The sequence below is a fragment of the Indicator indicator genome, chromosome 26, assembly GCF_027791375.1.
Source record: "Indicator indicator isolate 239-I01 chromosome 26, UM_Iind_1.1, whole genome shotgun sequence".
NCBI classification, from domain to species: domain Eukaryota; kingdom Metazoa; phylum Chordata; class Aves; order Piciformes; family Indicatoridae; genus Indicator; species Indicator indicator.
Window position 1 is genome coordinate 13523953 of NC_072035.1, and position 27263 is coordinate 13551215.

The window sequence follows — 27263 nt, forward strand, 5'->3', positions numbered from 1 at the left end:
GTCCAAGACTCTTGTTGCTTTGAACAAGTTCAAGCCCACATGCAGCCTCAGAGTCTTTTGTTTAGCACAAAGCTAGAGGCTGTTCTGGATGGGGACACCTCAGAAAGAACTAAAGTCCTTGTGGCCAAGGGACAGCTTCAGAAAGAACTAAAGTCCCTGTGGCCAAGAGGACAACCCACAAGTGAGATCCTGCCTCTGTAAGCCAGCAGTTAAGGCATTCACCTTGGAGTGGGAAGTTCTGGATTTTGGCCCCACACCCTGAGGATATTTCAGCAGCTTAACATAAAATGCAGGTGCCAGTGAAGGGACTGCCACCGAGTCCTGGCACAGCTCAAGCCAGGAGTGCCATGCAAAGCAAAGCCCAGGTGGGTCTTGTGGTCCTGGGCAGGTGCCCAAGCTGGGGGCATGTCTTACCTCTGCATCCTGGACATCCTGTGGAGCTCCATGTCATCACTGCCACGGAAGCCTTTGGCAAAGGGATTGTTCTCAATCTTCAGCTGGGTGATCTGAAAGGGAGGAAAGGCAACGGGTTCATCACGAGTCCAGGGCATGGCCTGGGAGAGAGGGGATTTTGCTTATTAAACCCAAGCCAGTAGGGAAAACACAGCTCTCAGGAACTCAAGCATCCTTCAGCTCAGGCACTGACCACTCCAGATGGGCTTTCCTTGAGATTTCTCCACTGGAAAAATATCTCCTGTCAACAGCCTCTCGCTTCTCTCAGGCTAGTCCCATGGCTAACACGTGGGACTCCACGTGCACACACACACACACACACAAATTTCTCTCTGGAGGAAATCTGCTTTCTTAGAGTTGCTTTCTTTTTGCTGTTGGGACAGAAAGGCTTGCACTGACTAGAGAACCATGGCTGAAAGTCATATTGCCTGCACAAATCCCACTAGACACCAACAAGTATTTTCTCCTCAATGTGCAGCCATGGCCAAAGCCTTACCTCTCAGACCCTGGATCCTCTCTCTCTCTCTCAGACTGGCAGTGCTCATCCTTCCTGTATTTCAGCATTTCAGGTTCTTCACATCTAACAGCCCTCCTCAACCAGCCCCACACCTGTAAGCACTACATGGACTAACTACCTAAGGGACTTAGGAGGGCTGGAGCACCCTCTCCTATGAGGACAGACTGAGAGAGTTGAGGCTGTTCAGTCTGGAGAAGAGAAGGCTCCAAGGTGACCTTCTTGTGGCCTTCCAGTATCTGAAGGGGGCTACAAGAAAGCTGGGGAAGGATTTTTTAGGCTCTCAGGTAGTGATAGGACTAGGGGGAATGGAATAAAGCTGGAAGTGGGGAGATTCAGACTGGACATGAGGAAGAAGTTCTTCCCCATGAGAGTGGTGAGAGCCTGGAATGGGTTGTGCAGGGAGGTGGTTGAGGTTCCATCCCTGGAGGTGTTTGCAGCCAGGCTGGATGAGGCTGTGGCCAGCCTGCTGTAGTGTGAGGTGTCCCTGCCCATGGCAGGGGGGTTGGAACTGGCTGATCCTTGTGGTCCCTTCCAACCCTGACTGATTCTATGACTTGGAGGGCAACTCCACCCCTGACTTCATCATGCCCTGGAGGTATATTTGTCTCCTGATTTGTTCTAGAAGGAATTAAAGAGGGGCTAGTTTGCTTGCATAATTGGCTGGCTTCAACATCAGAAGCCTTCTGGGGTGAATTCCCCTCAGACTCCTAATTTTAGTCCTCCTATAACATCTAAGTTAAATATTTAGAGGGTGCAGAACATCCCCTTACCTAAAGCCCCCATGTTGCTCAAAGAGGTGCAATCCTCTCCTTTACAGACCTCTCCTGAGGGCTCAGGTAAGTAGGTCTTCTCAAGCCAGGAGTTAGCACTTAAGCACACATTAACTGTGAACCAGCAACACCTTCAGATGCTCTGCTGCTCTTGCACAAACTCACTCTGCCATGCCAAATTGGATGCAAATGCTTGGGTTGTCTTTGCAGAGCAGGAGCTCGGTTTGGATCAGCAGGACCTGCAAAGCTGAAGCAGGTGTTGGTCTAGCTGCAATGCCCTGACATTCAGGCAGTAGTTCCCTATCTCCTCTTTCTCCATCACTGCCTAAAAATCCAAGCCTTCAAGAGAGCCACTTGGCCTTGCCCAGGAGAAGAGACAACCCTAGGTCTGCCATGGGGAAGGGCTTTGTGTGCCCACCACGTTTTATGGAAACGCTGCGCTTCCTTCCGACTGAAAGTTGGCCAACGGGAAGGAAAGAGCTGGAGACTACTGAGGGGAGAACAGAGAGAGGTTCATGCTCACCAACTCAAGCACATACAACTGGAGTCACCTCTTTGCCAGCACTCAAAGAGGAAAATCTGGCTCAGCTTAGTGTCAATAGCAAGCCCCGCCAGGTGTCTGCACCACCAAATTATTTTGCTGTTTTCTTGTTTTTTAAGCATTTTGTTTTTCCAAAGGCCGTTTGGTTGTTTATCATTCTTGCCTCATTTCAGCCCCACATCTCATATGAAGACCCTTTCAACCCTACTCTTGTCCCCTTTCCCTTTCAGTCAGGACCTGGTTTAGTACGTAAACAGGACACTGAGCTCTGTTGGTCACACATTTCAGATTTCAAAGAGAAGGGTAAACAACCAACCCACTTGGTCCAACTTGAGCCATTCTCTAGGTGTAAACTGAGGCTGAAGGGCCTGGGGTTGTTCAACCTGGAGAAGAGAAGACTCCAGCAGAACCTTATAGCTGTTTTCCAACTCCTGAAGGGAACCCACAGGAAGGCTGGAGAGGGACTTTTCATAAGGGTGTCTAGCAATAGGACAGGGGGGAATGGTTTGAAGCTGAGGGAGAACAAGGTTGGATGGATCTTAGGAAGAAGTTCTTTGGTACAAGGGTGGTGAGACTCTGAAACAAATTGCCCAAGGAGGCTGTGGATTCCCCCTCCCTGGAGGTATTCAAAGCTAGACTGGATGAGACCTTGAAGCAACCAAGTCTAGTTGAGAGTCATCCCTGCCCACGGCAGGAAGGTTGGAGTAGGTGATCTCTAATGTCCCTTCCAACCTCAGCCATCCTGTGATTCTACGACTAAACCAGGAGCACATTTTATAATTAAAGACGGTGGATAATTAGATAATAAACTTGCATAATCAACTTTGCACTCTGTTGGTTTGCACAAGCAGGTGGTGACACCTCTGTAAGGAACAATGGGCATTATTCAACCTTCTGAATGTTTTCTGTGCCACCTACATCCTGCCCCACGCTCAATGTACGAGCTGTCCTCAGGCTTGCAGAACCCAATGGCAATATTTGCTCACATCAGTGAAGTCCTTCATGGAGCAAGGATTTACAGCATTGGCACCAGCACGCCGAGGTACAAAGGGCCGGATTCATCCCAACCTAACCGGAGGCATTTTAACCAAGGCGCCTGCACTGGGAACCTCAGCTCCCAGTGCTCCTGCTGGAATCAGTGGAGGAAGATTGGGACTGCCAGAGGGCACTGAAGCTCTGAGGTAGGTAGCGTTGCCTTCCCTGGTCCCCAACGCTCTTCATTCACCGGAGAAGGAGCGGTGAACATATTAGCCCTAAATTTAAGCACCTCAGATGAATGCCCTGCTTGAGGAATCAAGCCACAAAATGTCAGATAAAATAGTGCCTGGACCCTTGAGCTTGCAAATGTGTTGCTTTATGAGTAGAGAAGTCCCTTAACCCACAGGGAGAATGCTCTTACAAGCAAAGGTACTAACGGACGTGTTGGGAGCAGAAGGCCCCAAGAGAAGCTCAGCTAACTTCAGCCTTCTTCAGATTAGAGATCTGCTAGATTGAAGGAATCTAGAGACCAGGGACTACAGAAGGTTTAAAGCTCTATCTCAGCTTTTTTCATAGAATCATAGAATTGTTTCAGTTGGCAAAGACCTTTAAGATCATCTAGTCCATCCATCAACCCAACCCCACCATTGGCATTAAACCCTGTCCCAAAGTGCCATGGCCACAAGTTTGTTGAACACCACCAGGGATGGTGACTCCACCACCTCCCTGGGCAGCCTGGTCCAATCCCTGACCACTCTTGCAGCAAAGATGCTTTTCCTCATCTCCAACCTAAACCTCTCCTGGCAAAATTTCAGGCCATTTCCTCTCATTCTATCATCTGATACTAGGGAGAAGAGACCAACCCCCACCTCAGTCCAACCTCCTTTCAGTGAGTTGTAGAGAGCAACGAGGTCTCCCCTCAGCCTCCTCTTCTCCAGACTGAACAACCAGTTCCCATAGCCACACCTCACCAGACCTGTTTCCTAGACACTTCACCAGCTTCCTTGTTGGTGTACTTCAGGTGGATTTCAGCAAGGAGCTTTAAGAACAAACTTTCCCTAGATGATAACAGATGATAACCCTAGCACTAAGACAGGAGAACCCAAGCCAGGTTTAACAGAAAACATCCACAGAAAACATCCACAACAGACCAAAAAACCAGAAAACAAGTTGGTGGATCCCTACTTTAGAAAACAACCTGTGGAAGATATTTTGTTTGGCCTGGGTTTGCCTGACTTACAAACTCTTTTGGATGTGGAAAAGCAGATGAGTGGGTGGAAATAACCTTCTTCTGGATCAGCTTTGCCATAGCAAAACTCTGTTTAATTGAGTGCAACTCACTGCAGGGGGGAGGAGGGAAGAAAAAGCTGTCAGAAAGTCAAATGACAATTACATCATGACAAATAAAAAGAAACACAGAGTCCTGAGAGGTCATTAAGATGGAGTGTCCAGGGCTGGATTATCTCACACAAACTCAATACAACTGTAGGGCTCAGTTTGTATATTTACAACTGCAAGAAACCCATGGCAAAGTTTGCTTTTGACCACTGATTTCTAAACCTGCTGCAGACCCTTCTGAGATGAGAGCTTTCCAAGGTGAAGCCTCCCAGATTTACACTTCTCAGGGCTTGTCTGACCTATGAGTTCATCCTCACTTTAATGGGAAGAGACAGTTCCCAGTGAAAGCCCAGCGACGCTCCTCTGAGCTCCTTTCTCTGGGCTAACTGACCACAAAGCACTTCTGCTGAGACATTTCCAGTCATCTTTAGCTCCAGCATGACAAAAGTTTACTTTGCATCTAGCTAGGTCCAGGAAAAATGCCTTACTCCTCTGTTTTTTTCCACACACTTGTGTCTTTGTCTCTACAGGCTTATGACAAGTGATAGAATCACAGAATCATAGAATTGTTAGGGTTGGAAGGGACCTAAAGGATTATCCAGTTCCAACCCCCCTGACATGGGCAGGGACACCTCACACTAGATCAGGTTGCTCAGAACCACATCCAGCCTGGCTGCAAAAACCTCCAGGGATGAGGCTTCCACCACCTCCCTGGGCAACCTCTTCCAGTGTCTCACCACCCTCATGGGGAAGAACTTCCTAACACCCAATCTGAATCTACTCATTTCTATTTTTGCTCCATTCCCCTTAGTCCTGTCACTCCCTGACACCCTAAAAAGTCCCTCCCCAGCTTTCTTGTAGCCCCCTTCAGATACTGGAAAGCCACAAGAAGGTCTCCTCGGGGCCTTCTCTTCTCCAGACTGAACAGCCCCAACTCTCTCAATCTGTCTTCATGGGACAGAGGAAACAATACTTTGGAGCTTCCATTGTTAGTCTTGCCCAAACACAAGTCTCTTCTGCCAAGTAACAAGTGACAGTCCTCACCTCTAATACTGGGTTCAGTTTTGGATCCCACACTACAAGAAGGACATTGAAGGGCTGGAGCAAGTCCAGAGAAGGGCAGCGAAGCAGGTAAAGGGTCTGGAGAAGAGGTTTGGTGAGGAGCAGATGAAGGAACTGGGGTTGTTCAGCCTGAAGAAAATGAGGCTGAAGGGAGTCCTTCTGGCTCTCTACACCTCCCCCAAAAGAGACTGGATTGAGGTGAGGGTTAGTCTATTCTCCTACGTAACAAGTGAGGGGACAAGAGGAAATAGCTTGAAGTTGCACCAGGGGAGGTTTAGGTTAGACCTTAGGAAAAATTTCTTCTCCAAATGGGTTGTCAAGCCCTGGGCCAGGCTACTCAATCCCTGGATGGATTGAAAAGATGCATAAATGTGGTGCTGAGGGACATGGTTTAGTGGTGACCTGGCAGTGCTGGATCAATGGTTGGACTTGGTGATCTCAAAGGCTTCTTCCAACCAAATCAATTCTATGATCCTATGAAGACTGTTATGGCCAGGTTCAAAATCCCTTTTTATCAAGCACTTGCCATAATGAGATTTTTCTCAATTGCTTCTCATTTTACCAAACTTTGTTAGTGCTGAAATGTTTCACACCAGGTCTATGCCCTCAGCATCATTTTCTTTGCTTCTTTTGCTGTCAACCAATCTGGTCCTACATTTTTTTCCTTCTTTTTAGTATTTCACCTAAGGGAAAAGACAACATCCTGACCCCTCTTGGGCTCTTCTGAAGTTGTCCTAAAGGCTAGACATTCTGGAAAAGGGACTTCATTTTCTGTAAGGGATGGGGATCCATAGTTGCTGAGCTCTCTTCTTGTGAACATTTGCCTCACTTGGACAACTTAAAAGCCTGAGTGAGAAAAAACTCCAATATCCAGATCACTCCACTTAGTGATGAAGAGGTGGAGGTGATTTGAGCTGAGCACTCATGGACCTCTCCATGCTGTGGGGATACATGAGGGTCCTGCCCTGCAGATGATCATGGTCCTGCTGAACATAGCAGAGACAAGTCAGGACCATCCCTGCCACTACTGCAGCTGGCTTGGCTGGGAGCAAACTGAGAGGCTGGGCTTCAAACTTGAAAGCACAGAGCCTTTTTCTTCTGCTCACTGCCATACCCCAGGTGGAAACCAAGTCAGCAGGGAGGAAGAAGCCAAACCAGAGAAGTGGGAAGGAAAGAAACAGATGAAGACAAGGTGCCTGCTGAGACTGTGTTCATCTGGTTGGACAAAACGGAGGAGCTGGATGGGCAGCTGGGACTTGGAGCCTCAGGTAAAGGCTGGGGGAAGGAGGGGCTGCTGGCAGCGGGAAGAAGATGCTGAACCTAGAAGCCAGTGAAGGAAATGGGAGGCACTGAGAGCCACTAGCTGGTTGGAGGTGCTGATGTGAGACAGAGTTGCTCATTGAGGAGGCTGTTGGCTGAACTGGGAGACAAGAACAGAGGATGAGAAGAGACAGACCTTGCACAGTGTTGAGCTGGGGGAAGGAGATGGGTCAGGAAGGGGAGTGAGGCTGGAGAGAGATAGGGTGTCTTTCCAGAGTTCAGGCAGAGTGTGTAGATTGAGAGCCAAAAAGGGCTGGGGGCCCAGACAAGCGTCCTGTCCCAGGTCTAAGAGAGAGGCAGGGGCAAGAATGAAGACAGAGGGGCAGAGAGAGGCAGGACTCGTTCAGACACAGGTTGTGAAGGAAGAAGATCTCCTGAAGGAAGCACTCTGCCACCAAAGCACTGAACAAGACTAAGCACAGGAGAGGTAGTCAGTGAGAAGAAAGAGCTCAGTGTGGTCCCTGAGCAAAGAAGGGTTGCACAGACACCACCAGTCCTGGCAATGAAGAGGAGATTCATGGTCTCATCTCAATTAACCCCAGGAAGTCCTGCCTCTCTCAGTATTTGTAGAAGAGCCTGTCCTAAGAAAGGAGATGAGATGTTCCTTCTTGCCATGGAGGTGGGAAGAGATGGAGCAAATGGCCCCAGGCTGGGCAGGGAGAGTCTGAAGGACACAGCCCCACAGGGCTGCTTTGGGAGACTGGGCATGGTCCAGTCTCTGCATGGAGGCCCTCTGTGAAATGCCAGCCAGACCACCACATTGGTGGCCTCAAGTGAAGTAATGGAAGTGGCCACCTGCAACCAAAGACAAGAATAATTGAGCTCTCAAGGCAAAACATCCTGAGCCCAAGAACCTGCCCACCTCTAGCAGAAGCTGCACCTACTCAACCCTGCAAGATGCCTCCACAGAGCAGCAAAAAGCCACATGCTTGAAGAAGATTCTCACAGCCAGCTCTCCAAAATTTGGCAGGATGGAGCACCAGGTGACCTGGCCAACTAAACAGCACTTTTTTAGCTCAGAGATCTTTCTAGGGTTAGGATGAACCTCTGTATTCAGGAAGCCCACCAGGATGCTTCTCTACACCCAGTAGCTCTCTGAAAGTGCATCAACTTAGTCCTCAACCCTGCTTTGTTGTGGTGCATGTAGCACTGCTGGGGTGTCTATAGGATCCCACCTGGGGCTAATGCTTCTTTAAAAGAATTTGGACTACCAGGAATGTTAAATAACTTAGGGGGAAGAGGGGGTGAATTTAAAAAAACAGCATAAAACCAGATATCCTGAGGGGCAAAAAACACAATATACAGCCCAAGCCCAGCTAACAGGGAAAGTAGGTTGTAAAAATTAATGAGAATAATTGTTGGGAATTCTTGCTTTTGAAAGAACCCTCGAGAGGGCAGAACCTTAATTATTTCTGTCTATTAGGGTTCATTTCCTGGTCCTAAGCAGAGAGCTAGTACCTAATAAATACAAGCTAGTAACACAGTGATTTAAGCTACAGCAAAATGATCTTTAACTGCAGGGGAAGTTAATATTTGGGAAGCAACCTGATTGCAAGCCCCCATTGTGTAAATGGCAAGGAAATGAAATGTGCCTGTGACCTATTTTAACACCTCAGTATTTCTGGGGGATTCCCCCCCCCCCCCCCCCCCCCCGAGCTATAGAGAAGAGGATCAGGGCAGGGACATGGTTGGCCAAGCTGTTGACAACCACACTGAAAACTTTAGCAAAAGGTTCTTGGTGGTTTAAGCCTCCTTTTGGGGAGTAGGGTGAGATCCCAGGGTGCTTAAATGTCTTTTCAGGCTGTCTAAAATATCAGGGGAAATAAGCACAAGCTCTAGGTTGGGATTGCAGCTGCGCTATGGAAATGAATTGAGGGATCTGAAACTGGGCAGGTATTTCCCTAAGCTGTGTAAGCACAGACTCAAGTGCAGTTGTGGGCAGGTCATACAATTAATACTATCCCATAATTCAGCTCTTGAACCCTGAAACACATGCACCTATGTTATTTCTGCACATATTCCAGGCAAAAAGAAAGCTGGGGAGGGACTTTTTACAAGGGCTTGTTGTGGTAGGCTGAGAGGGAATGGATTGAATATTGAGAAGGGAAGATTCCCACTGGAGATTAGGAAGAAATTCTTAACAATGAGGGTGGTGAGACACTGGAACAGGTTGCCCAGGGAGGTCATGGATGCCCTCTCCCTGGAGGTGTTCAAGGCCTTAAGCAACCTGATCCAGTGGAAGGTGTCCCTGCCCATGGTGGGGGGGTTGGAACTAGATGATCATTAAGGTCTCTTCCAACCCAAACCATTCTATGACAGGTGCATATGAAACACATGGGTGTATAAAAAGGATGTGTAAAACCTGCTGGTGTGTGCAAACTGGGGGTGATCAGGGAAGTTTGTATGAAAGATGTGCTACAGGTAATGGGTGGAGGTGAAAGAGAGATGACTTCAGGTAAGGAAAAAACAAGTAGTGCACTGAAAAGATGCAGGGATGAACAAGCAAACGATTCTTGAGGAGCTGAAACTTCAGGGAGCTGAGACTTCAATCACCTATGGCAACAGGCAATGTAGTCTGAACGTGAGAATAGGTTTTGCCAAGGAACATCTCAGCTGTGAAAACTGAACTCGAGTTTCTGCCTGTGGAAAAGTCCTCTCCCCCCTCCCCCACTTGCCACTCAGCTCTGCAGAAGGATGTTACTCCTTGTTCACAGCCAGCATCTGCAACAGCATCAGCTGTGCATTGCCTCAGCCCCAGTGTTAGTCTCCCTCTGCACTGGGGGCAAGCAACAGATTTGTATTTCCTTCCCTGGAGAGAGATGCCATTTAGGGTAGATCATTCCCTGGGTTATTTTTATGGCTCTATCTTTCTCAATTGGGTCTTTATCTTGGGGCTACAGCCACTCTTTATTTGTTCCCCCCAAAGGATCCAGCGCAGCAAGGAGAGGAATGCTGGGGTGGAGGGGGGGGGGGGAATGCATGTGTGTATAAAATATGTAAGGGGTGTGTAAAGTGGTGTCTGCACGTGGGTGCATGTGTCTGTTGGGCTCTGTGTGTGTGTGTGTCTGTAGGGATCCATGTGTTTGTCAGGGCATGTGTTTTGACAGAGACGGATACGCAGCTGTCATTCCTTATCAGCCAGATGTTGTTGATTTACAATCAAATATTCCTGCTCCTCCTAATATGGCAGTTTTCCCAAACTACTGTGCTTACAAGCTTTCTGCTTTTGCTTTTCTTTTTTTTTTTTCCCCGCGGTTTATTTGCATGACAATGTCTTTTGTCTATATAAACCAGCCCTCGTTTTCTTCAAAGGCAGGCAGTTAAACTCAGGTCTGTTTCTCTCAGAGGGAGAGCAGCCTTTAAAAGCGAGCAGTGTGTCCTGTTTTATTAACTCCCAGTTCTATTAAATATTATATTCTTTCTCTGAATCCATCAGGCAGAAGTTAAACTTGATTTTTATAGCATTCACAGTGGAGTTATAATTTAAGGCATAATTTGGCGAGGACTCAATTTGGATTTGGTTTGCTTGTCCTGGCTGTGCCAATAGCTCCTATTTTAAAGGGCAGGGAAGTATTTTCTTTTCTCCCTAGTTACGGTGAAACATTCTTCCTTCTCCAGCCTGCCTCTGCTTTCTGCCTTTTCCTTGCCAACTGATGGATGAAGGAAATACAATCATCTTGCACAGGTTTAGGAGCTTCCTACTTACACCTCCAGGAAAGCATCCAGGATTTATCCTGGGTGTTAAATGACCTCTCTCCATTTGAAAAGCAATTATTTCACTCTGTCAAGTGCAAAGGAGCCACCCTACCTGCCCATAAGTACGAGTAAAAGATTGTGGTAATTGTTTTCTATGCACCTGGGGGATGAATTTGCTCTTTTTCCCAAAGCAAAATTGTTTTTTCACAGGGCTCTGCCCTAAGGAGGGCTTATAGGGGTCTGTGGGCAGTGGTAAGCAGCAGCTGGTGAAAAGCCTGCCTAAGACATCTGCTAGGAGCTATCACAGCCCTCAGCCTTCCTCCTCAGCTCTGCACCTTCCTCCTCCTCCATTCTTGATGGATTGGGATGCCCACATGCCAAGCAGTGGGAACGGAGAAGAACAACACTCCAACAAGCAGAGAGGGGTGGCAGTGCCAGGCAGCACTCCAAGAAAACCCTTCTTTCTAAGAAAATTAACTCTATTGCAACTAAACCAAGTACATATTCGTGGTGTTTTTCGCTCTGTTTAGCTTGGGCAGGCGAGGAGCTGATTTCAAGCACAGAGCCTCCCTTTCCTGCCCGGGCCTCCCGCCTGCCAAGCCCGCAGCCCCCTGACGACCTCCCCGCAGGGCCCAGGGAAGGAGCCGGTCCCCAAACAAAGGGCCGGAGCCCGGGTTATCAGCGCCCCAGCCACTGAGGGGAGCGCCGGGCTCCCCTGGCCAGATTAGAGGGCTTTGAGCGATCGCGGGTGGGGGGATGGAAGGAGATAAAGCCAACTTTCCCGCTTGGTTGTCTCCTCTCTGAGCAAACCATCCTGCTGAGCTCATTCCCCCTCGCCTCGCCCTGAGCCCCATCTTGAGATGTTTTGCATGTGCGGCCAGGAATAACAGAGGCAACGGGATGTGATGGGATGGGTGTATGGTGAGAAGAAAACAGAAAGAAGGGAAAGGAGAAGGGGGGGAAAGGGATAAGAAGGGAAAAGGAGAAAGGGAAAAAGGAGAGAAGGAAAGAAGGGAAAAGAAGATGGAAAAATAAATAAGGGGAAAGGGGAAGGAGAGGAAAAAAGGGAGAATGTGGAGGGCAAAAAAAGAAAAAGACGGGGGGAAAGAAAAGGGAAAGAAAGGAAGAAGAAAAGGAGAAGGGGGGGGAAAGACGAAAAGGAGGAGAGGGGGAAAGAAGAAAAGCACGGAGGGGGAGGGTGGGGGTGAAGGTAGGTGAGGAGGTGAAGGGAAAGAAAAAGGGGGCTGAAGAAGTGAAGAGAAAGGGATCCGAGAAGCAACGAGACAGGGGCCGGAGAGGGGTCGCAGTTTGGTGGTGCGGGGACCGGCCCAGCCCCTCACCTTATGGTTTTGGTAAGAGGTGACGGCGATGAAGGCGGTCTCCGGGAAGACGTGGGTGCAGAAGGCTGTATTTTTGGAGCCGAAGCCGTTGTTCTCGTCGGCTTTCACGATGTGGAGACGGGGCTGGTATTTGTGCATGGAGTTGAGGATGATCTGAGCAAGGGGAGAAGCAGAAGACATCCCGTGGGAATGGAGGGGGCACAGCGCGGCGCAACCCACCCACCCCCCCAGTGCCGGGGTAAAGGGGCCCGCAGGTCCTCTCATCCCATGCCCCTAACTCATCGCTCAGGACTCCCCTAGAAGGGCTGATTAAGGTGATGGGTTGAATGACATCTCTCAAGAAAACCTTACCCTTCCCCCAACCAAGGAGCCCAGCAGGGCTGGGTGACTTTGCGAAAGGTGCTCTCACCCCAACATCGGGCTGGGGCCCTGCTGCTTTGCCCCTACACATAGAACCCGTTGGGCACAGAGCCGCTCCCCCAACGCCTTGGCTTCCTGAACCAGCATCTCGTGGGGACTTTCCACTTTTCCAGGCCCTTCACAGCCTCTCCAAACCTCCCAGTTCACCACCGCCACGGCCTGGGCATCTCACCCCAACACACACCCCAAGAAGGGCAAAGGTGGGAGGGAAGCGGAGGGCTGGAGGGATTTAGAATGTGTGTCGTGTCGTCCCCCACCGCCAGCCACCCGCAGAGGATGGGAGAGGAGGGTGGAGGGGACGCTCTGTGCTCCAGATAAAAAGCGGTCCCTGCTCGGTCCCGGGTTAATCGCGGGGGAAGGTGGCGGGGGGCCGCTCGGTCACGATAATGACTGCCGGGACCCTGGCGACAGCGAGACGCAGAGCGCCCCGCCGCCGCCTCCCCCGTCCCGGGGGTTTAAGCAAATTGCTTTGACATCCAAGAAAGTCGTAGACATCAACGGTGAACGATCTAATGGTTTTTAATTTCATTACAGCGACTCTAATTGAGAGTCTCCTGGTGCAGCTCCGCCTCTGAAGTCCCTTATTGTCCCCTCGGTTCCTTTGGGTTCTTTAAAGGGACTTTTTCCCGAGAGCCGCCTGTTCGCAGCAGGGGTGGGATGCCTGACCTGGATCCACCCCCTCTTTCCCCTGACAACTCCCCAAAACCAGCTCGAGAAGTGGGAGAGGTCCCCACTGCTGCGCTGGTGTGGAGTCCCCGCTCTTCCCGGGAGTGAAGTGGGGAAGGACCTGGAAAGCAGCACTTGAGAACCTCTTTGCCCCCATCTCAAGGCAAAAAGAAAAGAAAAGAGGAATTATAAAACGGGGGGGGGGGGGGGAAAGATTCAACCCATCCCTGGCCTTCCAGTTGCCCTCAAGTGGCATCTTCCAGAAGATGCTCAGCACTGCGGTGGGCTGGGGGTTTGTCCAGCCGCTCTCCCCAGCAGCATTCCACACACACGTTTCGCTTCTTAGCGCTCAAGTGGGAGAGGATTTAATAGCACAAGATTTAGCATTAAAAATCGAAGAAAAGAGAAAATAACTTGGGGGGGTGGGGAGGGGAAGGTGAAGGGAAAAAAACATGAAGCGTTGAAACTGGAGAAAAATGCACTCTTGGAAAAGGATGGTGGGGTCTGGATTCTCATGGCCGCTTAAGTAATTATATGTGTATTTTTATAGATATCTATACTATTCATACAGGCATATGTATATTTGCTCGCAGGCATCTTGGGAGACCTCCAGAGGAGGGCTGTTTCTGGCTGCAGAATTCACACCAACTTTCGCAGCCCCCCGAGTCTAGCAAAGATTCTTTTTTTATGTACAAGAAGCTCTAGGGGGATTTCACTGGTTTTGGGGGGGGGGGGGGAGGGTTGCCTTTTTTTTTTTTTTAAAATAATGCCTTTAACTATTGTTGGGAGTTGTTGGTTTTTGTTTTTTTTTTGTGGGGTGCTTTTTTTTTGTTGTTGTTTTTTTTTGGATCGAGGGATCCACGTGGTTTGAAGTTCCATGTCCTTGGATAATGATGTCAGATTGATTTTTACCTGTCTGCCAAATTCACGAAGGCAGCGAGCAGATGTTCCTGGGGTCTCTCCAGGAGCTTCAAACCAGGTAGCTAAAGATTCATTTATACCAGAGACATTTCACCCACTCGTGGACTCCAGCCCCCGGGGTTCGTAATGAATTCCTACACAGTAATTCTACTGCTATGAAACAACGCATTTTAAAGGTTTATGCTTCCATTTCGGAGGGGCAAAATGGAGTTCGCCACACCAACACAACGTATTTGGGGTGCCTTGACATTAGAGGCGCTGGCAACACGGAGGGAGACCACTTGTGGGTGGGACAGTGGCATGAGCACGCGTGGGACCCCCAGCAGCACTCCTCATTTCCCACACCCCTGGTACTTACATGTCCGAATGGATCGAGGTGGTTGTTGGTGAGTTTGAGCTTCTGGAAGGAAACTAATTGCCTCATCCAGTGGGCACCAGTAGCCGGAGAGTCGGGGTGAACATACAACCTTCCGGGCATGGCCGGCTCTGCCTTCCCTGTCACCGACCTGCGTGGGGACACAGCACTGAGCTGCGGGTGGGGGACACGCTCCACCCTTCCGTAGGCTCCTGCTTCCTACACGTTTTATCTATCCCCGCCCGTGGGCTCCTGCTTCCTACACATTCCCTCTGGTGGGGTCCCTCCCGTGGGGTCCTGCTCCCCCCATCCACCCCTTCCCACTCAAGTATCCCGATACTCGGTAACGGAGAGTCACGCCGCGCTCGGGGAGAAAAGGCGTTTACAGACCTTGCTCGGGGGAATTAATTGAGCTCTTTGGCACCTTTCCCGTCGGAGATGGCTCTCGCTGTTTCCTCGTTTAACCCCATCCTTCTCCCCCTTTCCCTAATTACCGACAGGAGGAAAGGATGGACCAGGTACCTATACTTAAAGACTTTCCTGCCTGGAGACAGTCCCTTCCTTAATATGATTAAACTATCTGCTCCACAACAGCCAATAATCCAATCACCAAACCGGATTAGTTATCGTTAGCTAATTACAACAAGCTTTTCTCCTTTTTTTCTTTTTTTTTTTTTTTTTTAATGCATTTCTCTCGCAGAAGCTATGGGAGCAGCTCAGGTGAAGCCCCTGAAGCCCAGTAGCTCTCCTTTGCAAGGGAAAAAGGAGGATGAGCTGTTGATTTCAGGGTATCCCCACCTTCTGGTGCCCGAAAAGCCCTACCCAGAGCTCCCCTCCCTTTCCTTCCCCCCACCGTGCGTGCATACCATTTATTATCAGCAAATTTGTATCTGTGGTCATCCGCTGGTACAATATCCATTAGCAGAATGTATTTGGTTTTGGGATTGAGCCCAGTGACCTTCACTTTGTAACTGGGGAACATACGCCTATTAAAAACAACAACAAAAATGCAATAAATAAATATAAAAGAGGAGAAAGTTTTCCAGGGTGGTTTCCTGTCTGTGTCCGCGAGGAGAAGCTGAGAAGGGCGATCATTTAACAAAAAGACCAACTCAGCACTCTCAGATGGACCTTCCCAAAAAGCTGAAGCAGAAGAGGGGTGCACCCTTCCCCAAGAGTGGGGGAAGATGTTTGGATGCTGTTGTTTGAGTCCCAACTGGGGATAAACGGGTGAAGGTTTATCAAGGCAAAACCATAACTGTGAGGCGGAGGGGGGTTATTTATTCACCTACTCGTGTCCCTGCTCGACTAGTCGTGTTTGTATTAATTATAGCTTTGCTGTCTGCTTTATTAATTAAAGCTTTGTTGCACCAGGACTCCGACTCTTCCTTCTTTGAACAAATCTGATCGTGAGAACTTTTGGAAGCGAGTTACTTCCCTCTATCCATAAAATGTTAGAACAGGAGGGGGAGATTTGCCAAAAGAAGTAAAAATATATATATTTTCATAAATACATGTATTTTAATGCGTATATTCAATCCCCCCCACTCCCTCTTCACCCCCACCCCCAATGTGTATTAAGGGCTCGCAGTGGAGATAGTAAAAAACTCCTCCAAAGCCTCAGGTGTAACACCAAAATCTGGATGCCTACGGAGACATCAGCAACCACACCTGACAGACCCTTGGATACACACCGAGGACAGGGGCTCTTCGAAATATTTTCCATTACTCCAAGGCAGCGACTTAAACCCCTGGTGTTATTTTAGTTCGAGCTTTCCAAATATTTAAAAATAAAGCAGATGAAAATGTATCCCTGGACTTAAACCACGCATAAACAAAACCCCCACACCTCTAAAAATACTGCACTCTGATCCCGGCTCGGGCTCTTATCTCTGCGATAGAGCATCTGGACTGGGGGTTAATTCGCCTGTAAAAAGCTGGAAGGCGTAGTGGGGGACAAAACGCTACCCCAAAAAAAAAAATTTAAAAAAAAAATAAAAGGAGAGTCTAAAAGCGAGGAGGTTTGACTTTAACGTTTTAAGGACGAAGAAACTAAATTCTACCTGAGGAATGCTCTGTAACTCCATCAAAAACACCTGACCAGCAAGAACACGGAATTCTCCAACAATAAACATGGGGAATGATACAAATAAAGGAACCTGCCCCATATCCCACACACCCCCACACACTACCCTGAAGCCCCTGCCCTGTAAACGTTCATTTTATTGCTCTCCAGATGAGCTCTCTGTCTGCTGCTGCAATTTTTGTTTGAAATTTCTGCAAGGTGGTTTATGTCTCCTTCCCTGCACTGCCTTTTGCCTTTTTTTTTTCCTCCGTTTTTTATTTTTTCCCTCTTTTCCCAGTGAACTTGATGGGTTTTGGAAGGTCCCTTCCCTCCCCTAGCCCGTATCCCAGCATCGAGGGGCGTCAGGACCCCAACTCTTCTGTAACATCTCTTCTTCTCTCTTTGTACCACCTCCTTACGACACAAAAACCTTCTTCAAACCCATTATTTTCTTTCCAAGGAAAAGGCGATCCGGGAGACAGCTCTACTCGCTAAAACTTTACACAACCAGCTCGGTTTTTTTTTTTTTTCCCTTCCTCTTCAGGCAAATTTTGGAAAACCACAACAAATACCAGATGACAGAGCAAAATGAAAGTTTGACTCCACGTTGTTTATTGTGCCCTCGGAATCTGAAGCTATTAAATTCTTCCCATAGAGGGATGTTTGTGTTTTGGTTTTTTTCTTTTTTCTTTTTTTTTTTTTTAATCTCCCTCCCTTCCTACAAGTATTTTAATTTCAAATCACAACGAAAAATGTCTTTCTGGGGCTAGCCCCAGTTTACCGACAGCACTAGAGAGGTTACTTTACTGGGTCGCGCTGGCTTAGATGCCCTTCAATTTAACATTAATATTAAACATTAATAATAAGGATAATGTTAAATCGCCTCAAATGCACACAGAAATATGCATGGAGCAGGGTTGCCGAGGCGGTGATGGAATCGATTATGCTCAGCCCCAATAAAGTGGGATTTGCGAGGCTGTAGATTTTTCCACACACCCACGCAGACAAACAGACACATCTAGAAACTGGGATCTGGACGCAGTTAGACCCACAAAACTGTTTATTTGCGGGCAAATCTATCTATGCAGCTAAACAGCTTCGTTATCGGTCTATAAACAGGAGCTTAAGACCACATAGACTTTTAAAAGGAGTGAGGACAAGGGGTTCGGCTTGGATTCGCCTCAGGACGAGCGAAATGAAATATGAAACTTCTGTAAAGAGCTTAAGGCGTTGCAAAATGCAGAAGGACAGAACTGCTTCCTTAAATAATAATAATAATAGTAATAATAACAACAACAACAACGAAATCGGGCGAGGAACTGCTCGAAAGAAGGTTAACTTTTGGCCAAGTGATTGCAACTCGCCCTTCGCCTGGAAAGTTTCCAAACGCCTGAAATTGCGATTAACGATCCAACTGTTCTGATTAAGAAAGAAGCCAGAAGAAACAATTCCTGCTGAATATATCCTTGCAAAAAAGGGGTTTCCGCATGCCCAGCCCGGTCGGGGCATCGCCGGGCAGCCCAGGCAGGGCTTTGTGGGTGCTCCCGGAGCTGTGGCACATGCATGGGGGGCGTCTCAAACACTACAAACGTGACTGTTTCCACGTCAGGGAGAGGGGAGCTGTGCAAACACGCGTGTTTCTTGTCTGTCCCCCTCCCTGTAGGCAAGTCCCCCCCCCCTTCCCACCCCCACTCCCAACACGCACAAAGGTGGATTTCAACCATGCAGAGGGATGCGGGCCCCCCGCATTGCCGAATTTCTTACCTCCCGGCTTTTGTTATGATCATCTCCGTCCCCACTTCGTGAAACTTCAGCCACAGCTCCCGTTCGTGCAAAAACACTTTGATGCCCTCCATGCCCTACGAGGGAGGAAGGCACAAACTGTCAGCCCCGAGCTGTGCGGGGAAGAGGAAGGGAGAATCCTACTGGGAGAAGCCGGGGATAGAGAGGCTGGGCCCCGCGTGGCCTCGCCGGGGAGCTCGGAAGGAAAAGGCCGGTCGATGGGGTACTGGAGATTGAGGCATTCCCGAGAAAATCGGAGGGCAGAGCTAGGGTAAATGGGATTTCAGGCCGGAGTGTGGTGATGCTGGTCAAGGAGAGGGCCTGGAGCAGGATCCCGCGGGCCTTGGTGCTACCAGGGAGAGGAGGGAAGGGCAGGAAACCCACCGGAGCTGGCTCCAGTTTGTTCCTGGGAGAAAGACTCCAGCGCTCCGGCCCGGCAGAGCCAGCCAGAGGAGATTTACACCCCTCCTACGAGTGATTTACACTCGCGGGCTGCAGAAGCGTGGGGTGTCACCTCTGCTCCCCTGATTTTCCGCACTTTCAGCCCGCACACCACAGCGGCTGTTCGAAAAGAGCCCCACGCTTGGCACCATAGATGCCACCGCAGGGACAAAATATCCCTCCACCGTGGGGTAGGAAGCACAGGGGACTCCCCACACAAGACAAGCACATAGACCCCCACTGCAAACGAAGCCGAAGCCCCTCGCCAAGCGCTCCGGAGTTCTGTTTCTCAATGCATAAGCTGGTCCCGGGGCAAGCCTGGCCCCGGTACCAGTTGCCCGCACCAGCTCCGCCGTGCTCCCCGTCCGCAGCCCCGCGGGACAAGGATTCTCCCCGAGGCTGTACCTGCCGGGGGATACGCAGGGCTCTCCGAAGAGGCTCCACAGCCACCGGAGGAGAGGCGATCCCGGTGGAAAAGCCCCTCGTGTTGCCCCCATCACCCCGCGATGCCCCCGCGGCGGTTGAGACCGAGCGCTGGGGGACGGCTCCCAGCACCGCCCGGTCTGGGAAGGCCTCGGTGGCGACTGAGAAGGAGAAGGCGAGGGGTGGCCTTGCCCGCTGCCTCCTCGGCCTGCTTGACCCGCTCGACCCGGCAGCACAGAGGTCGGCAGAGGGTCCGGAGTGGGAGCCCACGCGTGTCCCGGCTACACGCAGCACCCGGATTGGGGGAAAGGCATGATGGAGTCTTGGGGGAGGAAGGGGGGCTGCGCCTGGCCCCCAGGTCGCTATGGGTGTGCCCACGCGTGACACCCTCGTTCTGTCCTCAAGGTGCAGGTAAAGCCGTGTGTGTCTAAGTGTGGCTGGATCTGCGTGTGCCCTGTGTGGAAGGGGCGCTTGTAGCTATCTGTATGTTCATACCTATAGAAACATGCACAGGCGCTCCCAAGCCCATAGCAAAGAGACAGGCGCACACAGAGATGGGTCTGTGTGTGTCCGCATGTGCATTTGCACACCCACGCGTGGACGCCTGTGACTGTGGGGGTGTGTGAACGCCTTCCCCTCGTCGCTATTTTGGGTACCTTTCAGTGCTTGCCCTTCCGAGTACCCCAATATTCACACATGAACTTCTCCGCAGGTCCAGCGCTTGGTTACCACCCCAAAGAACACTAAAGCAGGATGAGGCCCACGATCGAGTGAGACTTTCGACTCCCGTGGGGCCTAAAAGCACCCAGCACCACCCAGAGCAGGAGCAGCTAACCAGCTAAGTTGATATTTGGGGGAAAAAAATGCAAAGAAAAGGAAAAATAAAGAGCGAGGCGGGGGCGGGGGAAAGAAAGAGGAGCGTGGGTCTTTACCTGCTGGGTGAAGGCTGCCTGGGGCGAGGTGGGGGACTTGCTGGTGGCCCCCAGCTGAGTGTCCTGCTTGGCTTCAGCCTGCAGCTCTTTGGCTTCCGTGTCAGCCGGCGTGGTCGGGAGCCCAAAGCCTTCCTCGCTATCCGCCATGTTATGAGCTTCCTTCACCGAATCCCCCACTGCAGGCACACATCGGGGAGAGAGCAGAGATAAGAGACGCATAAGTCACCGCTGACGTTTAATAAAAAATATATATATTGATACATCAGCAATGGGGAGGGAGCTGGAGCTCTGGGCTGGGCTGCCCAGTAACCCCACACTGCAACCCTCAACTCACTTCAGCTGCCCGGGGAGGGAACAAGGCCCTTTAACTTTGGGAGAGGGAGAAATAAAGACTTTTATTTATTATCGCAGCCCGCAAGGGATGATAGGATTTGGGAGGGGGTGGAAGAAGGAGGGAGTGGTGGGGTGGGGGGAGAGGGAGGGGTAGGAGGAGGTGGTATTATTAAATGCATCTTTTGGAAAAGGTAAACAGCGAATTTGAGATCTGTCTGGCAGGGCACGGGGAGCAAAGCACCAGGGGGGGCGGCCAGCTCATCGCAGAAGTGACTCTGGAGGTCGAGGGTTTGAAGTGGAGGGGTGCAGAACTTCTCCCAAGCTTTGAACACCTCCATTCTCCCCCAGCTGGGGCTCACTGGGCCGAGAGAGCTGAAAGCCTCCACTGTTCTCCCAGGGAAATGGGACTTTTCACCCTACACCAGTTTCTACCAGTCAAATGCCACCGATACTCGAAGCCCCCCATATAGCCCCCAGAAAAATTCAACTTCTTGCACTCCTACAGACAAAACAAACCAAACCAAAACAACCCCCAAACTTTTCTTCCCCCAACCTGAACAGTTGCAAGTAAAGCAAAGGATGGACGAGAAAATGAAAATATTAAAAGACAAATAAATCAATCAGTCGAGACCCTGTGGAAGGTAACATGCACTCGGGCTGGTAGAATGCGGGTTGGAGTGAAGTAAACCTTAATATTTAGAGTAAAACTGCACCAGGAGAGAAAACGAGCTTAAAAATACACCGTTTCTATCTGAATGCGAGTAACTGCAGTTAGTTTTAAAAGCAGAATTTTGTTGTAGCTTTAAAAGCTCTGTGAGAAATGGGGAAACGTTCAAAGACGCACCAAAAAAAAAAAAAAAAAGAAAAAAAAAGAAAAAGAGATGAAAGCGATTGAACTATCTGTTAAGGATTTTGTTGTTGTTCTTGAAGAGTTTAGAGTTCTAGTAGCCTTAAAAAAAAAACAAACCCAACTCTGTTTCAAAGGAGGGGATTCATTTTTGAACGGCCAACCATATGGAGACATATATTGGTTTTAAGTACAAGAGACTGATTTGAAAGGAGTTCTTATCCTCGCAGCAATATTTAAAAGCTGGTTAAAAAATAAAAGGGGGGGTGGGGGGAAGTCAATTCTCCTTTAAATGCAAAGGAAAATTGGGAGTGGATAAGGAGGGGGAGAAAATTATCTTCGCTGCTAGTGGTGGGTAATATATACATACACGTATATATAATTTAAAAGGACAAAAAAGCGAAGGGACTCCAGGTCCACAGAGCTACAGCTAAAGATCATGGACAGAAACGGTCTGTGCCCCCATCTCTCCTTCTCTTCCTCCCTCCCCGAAATCTCTTTTCCCACCGCACACCAGCCAGGCGCCCGGCAGTGAGGCACCAGAGAGCGAAGCAAACGCGTTACGAGAGCGGAAAATGCGCGGAAATTACTCGGGAGCTGCTACCCCGGGCCCAGGCACAGCCCGCGGGACAGAGCTGCGGCTCCAGGGACCATTTAAGGCTTTTCCCTTCCCCACCTCCACCTTTTTTTTTTTTTTTTTTTTTTTTTTTTCTTTTTCTCCCTGGACTGTTGTGGGTTTGGGGGGGGGGGGGGGGGTTTGTTGTTGTTTTCGGGTTTGGTTTTGGTTTGTTGTTGTTTCTTTTTTTTTCCTTGGGAAGTGCCGGTTAATTCATTTTTAAATCGATTTCTCTGCAGCTTTGGAGCTTTTATTCGCCTTGAGCTGGCAAAGTTGGCAAGAGGAGGGCGGGGAAAGAATAAAAAATAATAAAATAAAGCATATTTATTAAAACAAAGAAGGGACCCAGCGATGTCAACCAGGCTCTAACCACTCTCCCCGATGCTCTCTGCGTCTCGACATAATTAATCAGATACTAAAAATGTAATTTTTTTTTTTTAAAGGAGAAGGATGAGGGGGGGGCGAAAGAAAAAAAAAACACCAAACCCACAACAACTAAAAGAAATTGGCGATCCGTGGCTTCTAATTTTTTTTTTCCCCTTTAAAGAGCTTCTGAGAAGAAATGGAGCTTGACAGAACCAGGCCGCGCCGGCTGTATGCAAAATGCATCTCGCTTTGCTAAAGTAGCACCAAGTGCGTTTGCAGGAGGGAAAAATACAGGGCAGAATTTAAAAATAAAATAAAATACCCACCCTCTGCTTTTGTTCCAGCTTCTCCCTTCTCCCCAGTCCCACACACGGCCGCTGGAACCTTGGGGAGAGCAGACCCCCTTCCAATTCCCCTGCACCCCACATCTCCCGAGGCCTCGCAGCTCCTCGCTGAAGACGGTTTATGTCTCACAATGCCCCCGGCCAAGCACTTCGCTCGGCTTTGCTCGCACAGACTCACAGACAGACTACAGACACCGACGGACATACATGGCAATGGACGAGCTGTTACCTTTCTTGGTGAATTCCATGCAATCAATGCATCTCCATATATTTAATGTGTGTGTATAGTTTTTCCCCTTTGCAATGGAAATTACAATGGGATCAGGCTTCTCGTGTGCATATTTCCTTTTTATTTATTTATTTGCAGATCAGCATGTGAAAACCCAGCCTGGAAGAAAAAAAATCTATCCAATGCAAGCCCGCTTGCCTGCTTCTCTCTCTCTCTCCTGCTCTCTCCAAACACTTCCAGGTTGTCAGACGCGCTAGAAAGGATCCTGAGACTAGGATAAAGTCCCCACCCCCACTCCTTTCTCAGCCTGATCTGGAAGATGCAGTTTTCCCCACCCTACTCCTTCTGCTCCCCACCTAAAAATAAAATTAAAAAAAAAAAAAAAAAGGAAAAAAAAGTTGGAGTCAGGCGGGCCGTTGCCGCTCCTCCGGGCAGGTTCTCGGCACTGCTGCCCTGGATGCGCGGAGCCGGGAGCGGAGAGCGGCGGAGAGGAGCGTGGAGGTGACGTGGGCTCATCCAGCTCTGTTCGCCAAGTGCCGGGACCCACTGCCCAGCCAGCTGGGATCCTGCTCCAGAGAGACTCACTCTCACACAGCCCTCCCTCCCGACCCCTCCCTCCCCCCCGCCCTCCCCCCCCCCCCACCCCCCCCAGCGCTCCTTTTCCAGCCTATTTTTCTGGCCGGCAAACAAGAACAAGGCACAAAGACAATCATCAAACTCCCCAGCAACCCTCCCCCTCTCTCTTACCTCCTTCGCCGCTCCCTCCCTCCCTTCTCTATCTATCTCTCCCAACCAAAGAGAAAATTCAGTGCCTGGGAATATTCCCCCCCACCTCACCCTAACCCCTCCCTTCTCTTCCTCACCCCTTTAAATAAATCGCTGGTGCCTCTAACCTCGCACACCCCCGCCTCCCCCCTCCGCAGCCTTCAGAGGTGTGGATTTGAACCCAGCTCTGTATTTGCGAGTGCTCACAGAGGCCTTTTACTAGGGGGTGTGGGGAGGGATCCCCCCCTTCAATGGGTTTAACCTGAGAAAAATAAAGGGATGAAACACGACGGAAAGGGACTGAAACTCAGCGAAGGGGGTCATGGTCCTTGTCCCCTCTTCTGGAGGCATCCAGGGTACTTCCTCCCTGCCCTTCCCCATCTTCTTCCTCAGTCCTCACCAAAGCCGAGATCTGCAGCTCCCCCCTTTTCCACACCACCCCCATCCCCCACCCCCACCTCCAAGAGCTCAAATAATCAACCCGTCAGCGAGGAGCGGGGATGAGGCTTTATCTGCATCTTCTTTTGCTCCCTTCGCTCCCTTCTTCTTCTTCTTTTTTTTTTTTTTTTAATGTATTATTTGGAGGGTAAAGTTGAATAGGTCAGCGCAGGGTAAACAGCCTCCCTGTCGCATTCTGCAGGCTGAAGAGAACCAGATTGGCGAGGCGGATTTTTTGATAAGACTCGGAATAAATGGCATGGTTTAGATCTGTTTTGCCCACCCTCCTCCTCCTCTTCTTGCTGCCCCCACCCTCTTCTCCTCGCTCTGTCCCATCCCGTGTGTGGTGTCCCCACACACACAAAATCCTTCCCTATTTTTTTCCCCTGCCCTTTCGCTCATTTATTTTTTCTTTTTCTTTTTTTTTTTTTCATTTTGTGAAGTTTTCAGCAACCCCCGCACCCCCATCGCTCCCAGCTCTCGCAGAGGCAGATAACACCGGAGCCCTCTGAAATTTTGAGGTGAGGAAGGGAAAAGTCTGGGGCTGAGAGGCTATTTGGGAGGGGGATGCTTGGGGGATTGTAGTTTGGCATCTCCCAAACACTTTTTTTCCATCTGCACGCCAGTTCCAACAGCTACTTGAGAAGAAACAGCCAACAGTAAACGCTCGCAAATAAGAATAATAAAATAACTGCACTTGTAGCCGCAGCGAATAAGCCAGAGAATGCTACTTAAACAAACAGAACAAAGCTTGTCCCATATTTCATTATTTTTAGAGGGGGAAAGGAGCTGCTGAACCCTTCCAAACACAAATAAACGGAGCAAACCGTGCCGTTCTTCTTCGGTGCGACCACCTCGGCCCCGGCCTTAGGGTTGAACGGGCATCGACCAGCTCTTGCACAGCCCTTTCCATCGCATGGGTGCAAATCGAGGGGGAAAAGTTGGGAGGGGAGAGGGGAGAAATAAAAGTAGGCGATCACCGTGGTGCTGGCTGCTGCGGGAAAGGACCAGAGCGAGGAGAGCAGCCACGTTGCACCGCCCCGGGTCCTGGGGTGCATCCCCCGAGGTAGTCCACTCACCCCCTCCCCCCAAAAAAAAATGTTGTTTGGTTTTTTTTTTTTTCCCGTCAAAAAATTAAATTAAAAATCAATGAGGAGAAAGGTTTGTGAAAGCTGCTAAGCGAGAAACAACCCGAGCTTCCCTCCCCTGGCAGGAAAGGAAGGGAAGAGTGAGAATCTCTGAAGTTTGGAAGAGCGAACCCGAGCACGGCCGCTGCCTGGGAAAAACACTCACCTCTGCAATGCCAAACTAGCTCCCAAACACCTTGAAGACAAGTTGAAAACGATGCAAATAAATCGAATTTATTTCCGTCTGCAGGTTGGGGAGGGGGTGAAGAAGGAAGGAAGAAGAAAAGAAGAAAAAAAAAAAAAAAAAAAAAAAAAGGAGCTGGGTAAAAAGACAAGTCCCGGCTCCCCAGGACTGCAATGTCAAGGAGAGGGAGCCTTCCAGCTAGGAGCCGATTTGTGGTCTCAGACAAATTAAATATTACTGTTTATTACCAGCCATACTCCAATAAAATAAAGAGAGTTCAAGGCGATAGCTGCTATCTCACCAGCTTTGCTCCTATAGGACACGGAGACGTCACCAGCCACGCAACTGGCCTATTCTGTCATGGTTGACTGCAGCAGTAATGGAAGGTTAATTTGTATTATTCTCCTCTTTTTAAAGCCCTATCAGGGAGATTCCTGCCTTTTTTTTTTTTTTTTCCCCTCCTCCCCCGAAAAAAAAATAATCCGTGTGGTGCCATGTAAAATACAGCGAGGCTGCGTGTGTTCAATGTCTCTATATGTGCTTGTGTGTATATATACACATAAGTATACATATTCACATACAACAAGTATATATATATGCGGGTGTGAGGGGACATATATCATATATGAGCGTGGATCACTCAACCAGACATAGAATAGCTGGAAAATCCAGCAAAACTCGCTCTTTCTTGGAATGGAAAAGAGTAAAATAAAAACAGTGGCAAAGCTCCGGCGTAACAGGAGTAGCCCAGTTTGTCCAACAGGATTGGTATGATTCGGATTAATTTACTATTGATTTTTTTAGGGGTAATTTTTAACTCTATTAGGGAGTGGGAAGAAAGTTGTCAGCTGGATACTGGTGCGGCTCTGGGAGTAGGAGCGCTGGGCTATATATAGTAAATGATAACCTGGTTATTTGCACAGATTCAAGTGGGCTTCGGGAACCAATTATTTGCTCTGATTGAAAAAAAAAAAAAAAAAAAAAAAAAAAAGAAGAAGAAGAAAAAAAGCACTAAACCGAGGCGATTATTTGCCAAATATGATTGACACGAGAAAGAAAAAAAACCCACCCAATACCCCCCCAAATCCTTCCAAGTGCCGCCAGCTACTGCAAAGGAGCCGCCAGCGACTGCAAAGGAGCTGCCGGTGCTGCCCCATATGCCAGCTCTCGCTCATCCTGGAGGGACTTTGGGATGCAGTCGTGGCTTTTGCAGAAAAATTTCACCCTCTCCCCCCAAAAAAAAAAGAAAAAAAAAAAGAGCAAACTCGTTGTTTCCTCCAACAGAAAAGGAGAGGAGGAGGAAGAGGAGGAGGAGAAATAGGGAGAAAGAAAATAAAGAGCAACACCTAATGAAGAGCGAGAAGTTGCTGCAAGGAGCTGGACACTGCGGAGGGTGAGTGATCCCAGGCCGAGAGGGTGCAGGCAGTCTTCCCCCTCCGAGCAGGCAAAACCCTGCCGAAATTTTCCCACTTTCCCCAGGCTGACCTCTCCCATCACCACCAAACTCTGCAGACAGCCGGGGGAAGCCAGGCCCTCAGCGAAAAGCACCAGCAACGATGGAGGAAAAATAGAACGGGTGAAGTGGGGAGGAAAATCCTACCATTTCTCCGATTTACCCCAGTGCAGTGCTAGATCTTGCCGCTCTCCTCAACTCGGCGTCTCCCCTCAAATAACCAGAATGGGGGGAAAAGCCTCCCGGGAGGGTGAAACCCCTTGGGGATCCAGGCTGGCACAGACTGCCCTAAGGTGCTGGCGCTGCCAGAGCAGGAGAAAACCTTCCTGCTGAGGGCTTCTCCCAAATCATAAATAAAAGCCTCTCCCCACATCCGAGGTCCCCCAGAGGCCGCTGCAACGGGGGACGGGGGAACTGCTTCCCCACGCCGGCCCCGTTCCGGGTCCCTTTCGAGCACAGAACCGCCGGGTCTTGATGCAGCTGCTGTCGGGTCCCCGAACCGGGGAAAACGAGCAGATGGATATACGTAGATGTATAGATC

General features: G+C 49.5%; 1 protein-coding gene across 1 annotated transcript in view; it reads right to left on the bottom strand.

Annotated features, from left to right (window-relative positions):
- The window catches only part of TBX5 (T-box transcription factor 5), a 48944-nt gene extending 26155 nt beyond the window's left edge, over window positions 1-22789 (bottom strand). The window contains exons 1-7 of the mRNA XM_054392745.1: window positions 22756-22789; window positions 20021-20196; window positions 18207-18301; window positions 15244-15363; window positions 14381-14528; window positions 12016-12168; window positions 415-506 (exon numbers count right to left, since the gene is read on the bottom strand). Coding sequence (XP_054248720.1) covers window positions 415-506; window positions 12016-12168; window positions 14381-14528; window positions 15244-15363; window positions 18207-18301; window positions 20021-20196; window positions 22756-22774 — 803 coding nt within the window. The 5' untranslated portion in view covers window positions 22775-22789. The remainder of the gene's footprint in view (window positions 1-414; window positions 507-12015; window positions 12169-14380; window positions 14529-15243; window positions 15364-18206; window positions 18302-20020; window positions 20197-22755) is intronic.
- Between the last annotated feature and the right edge of the window lie 4474 nt (window positions 22790-27263).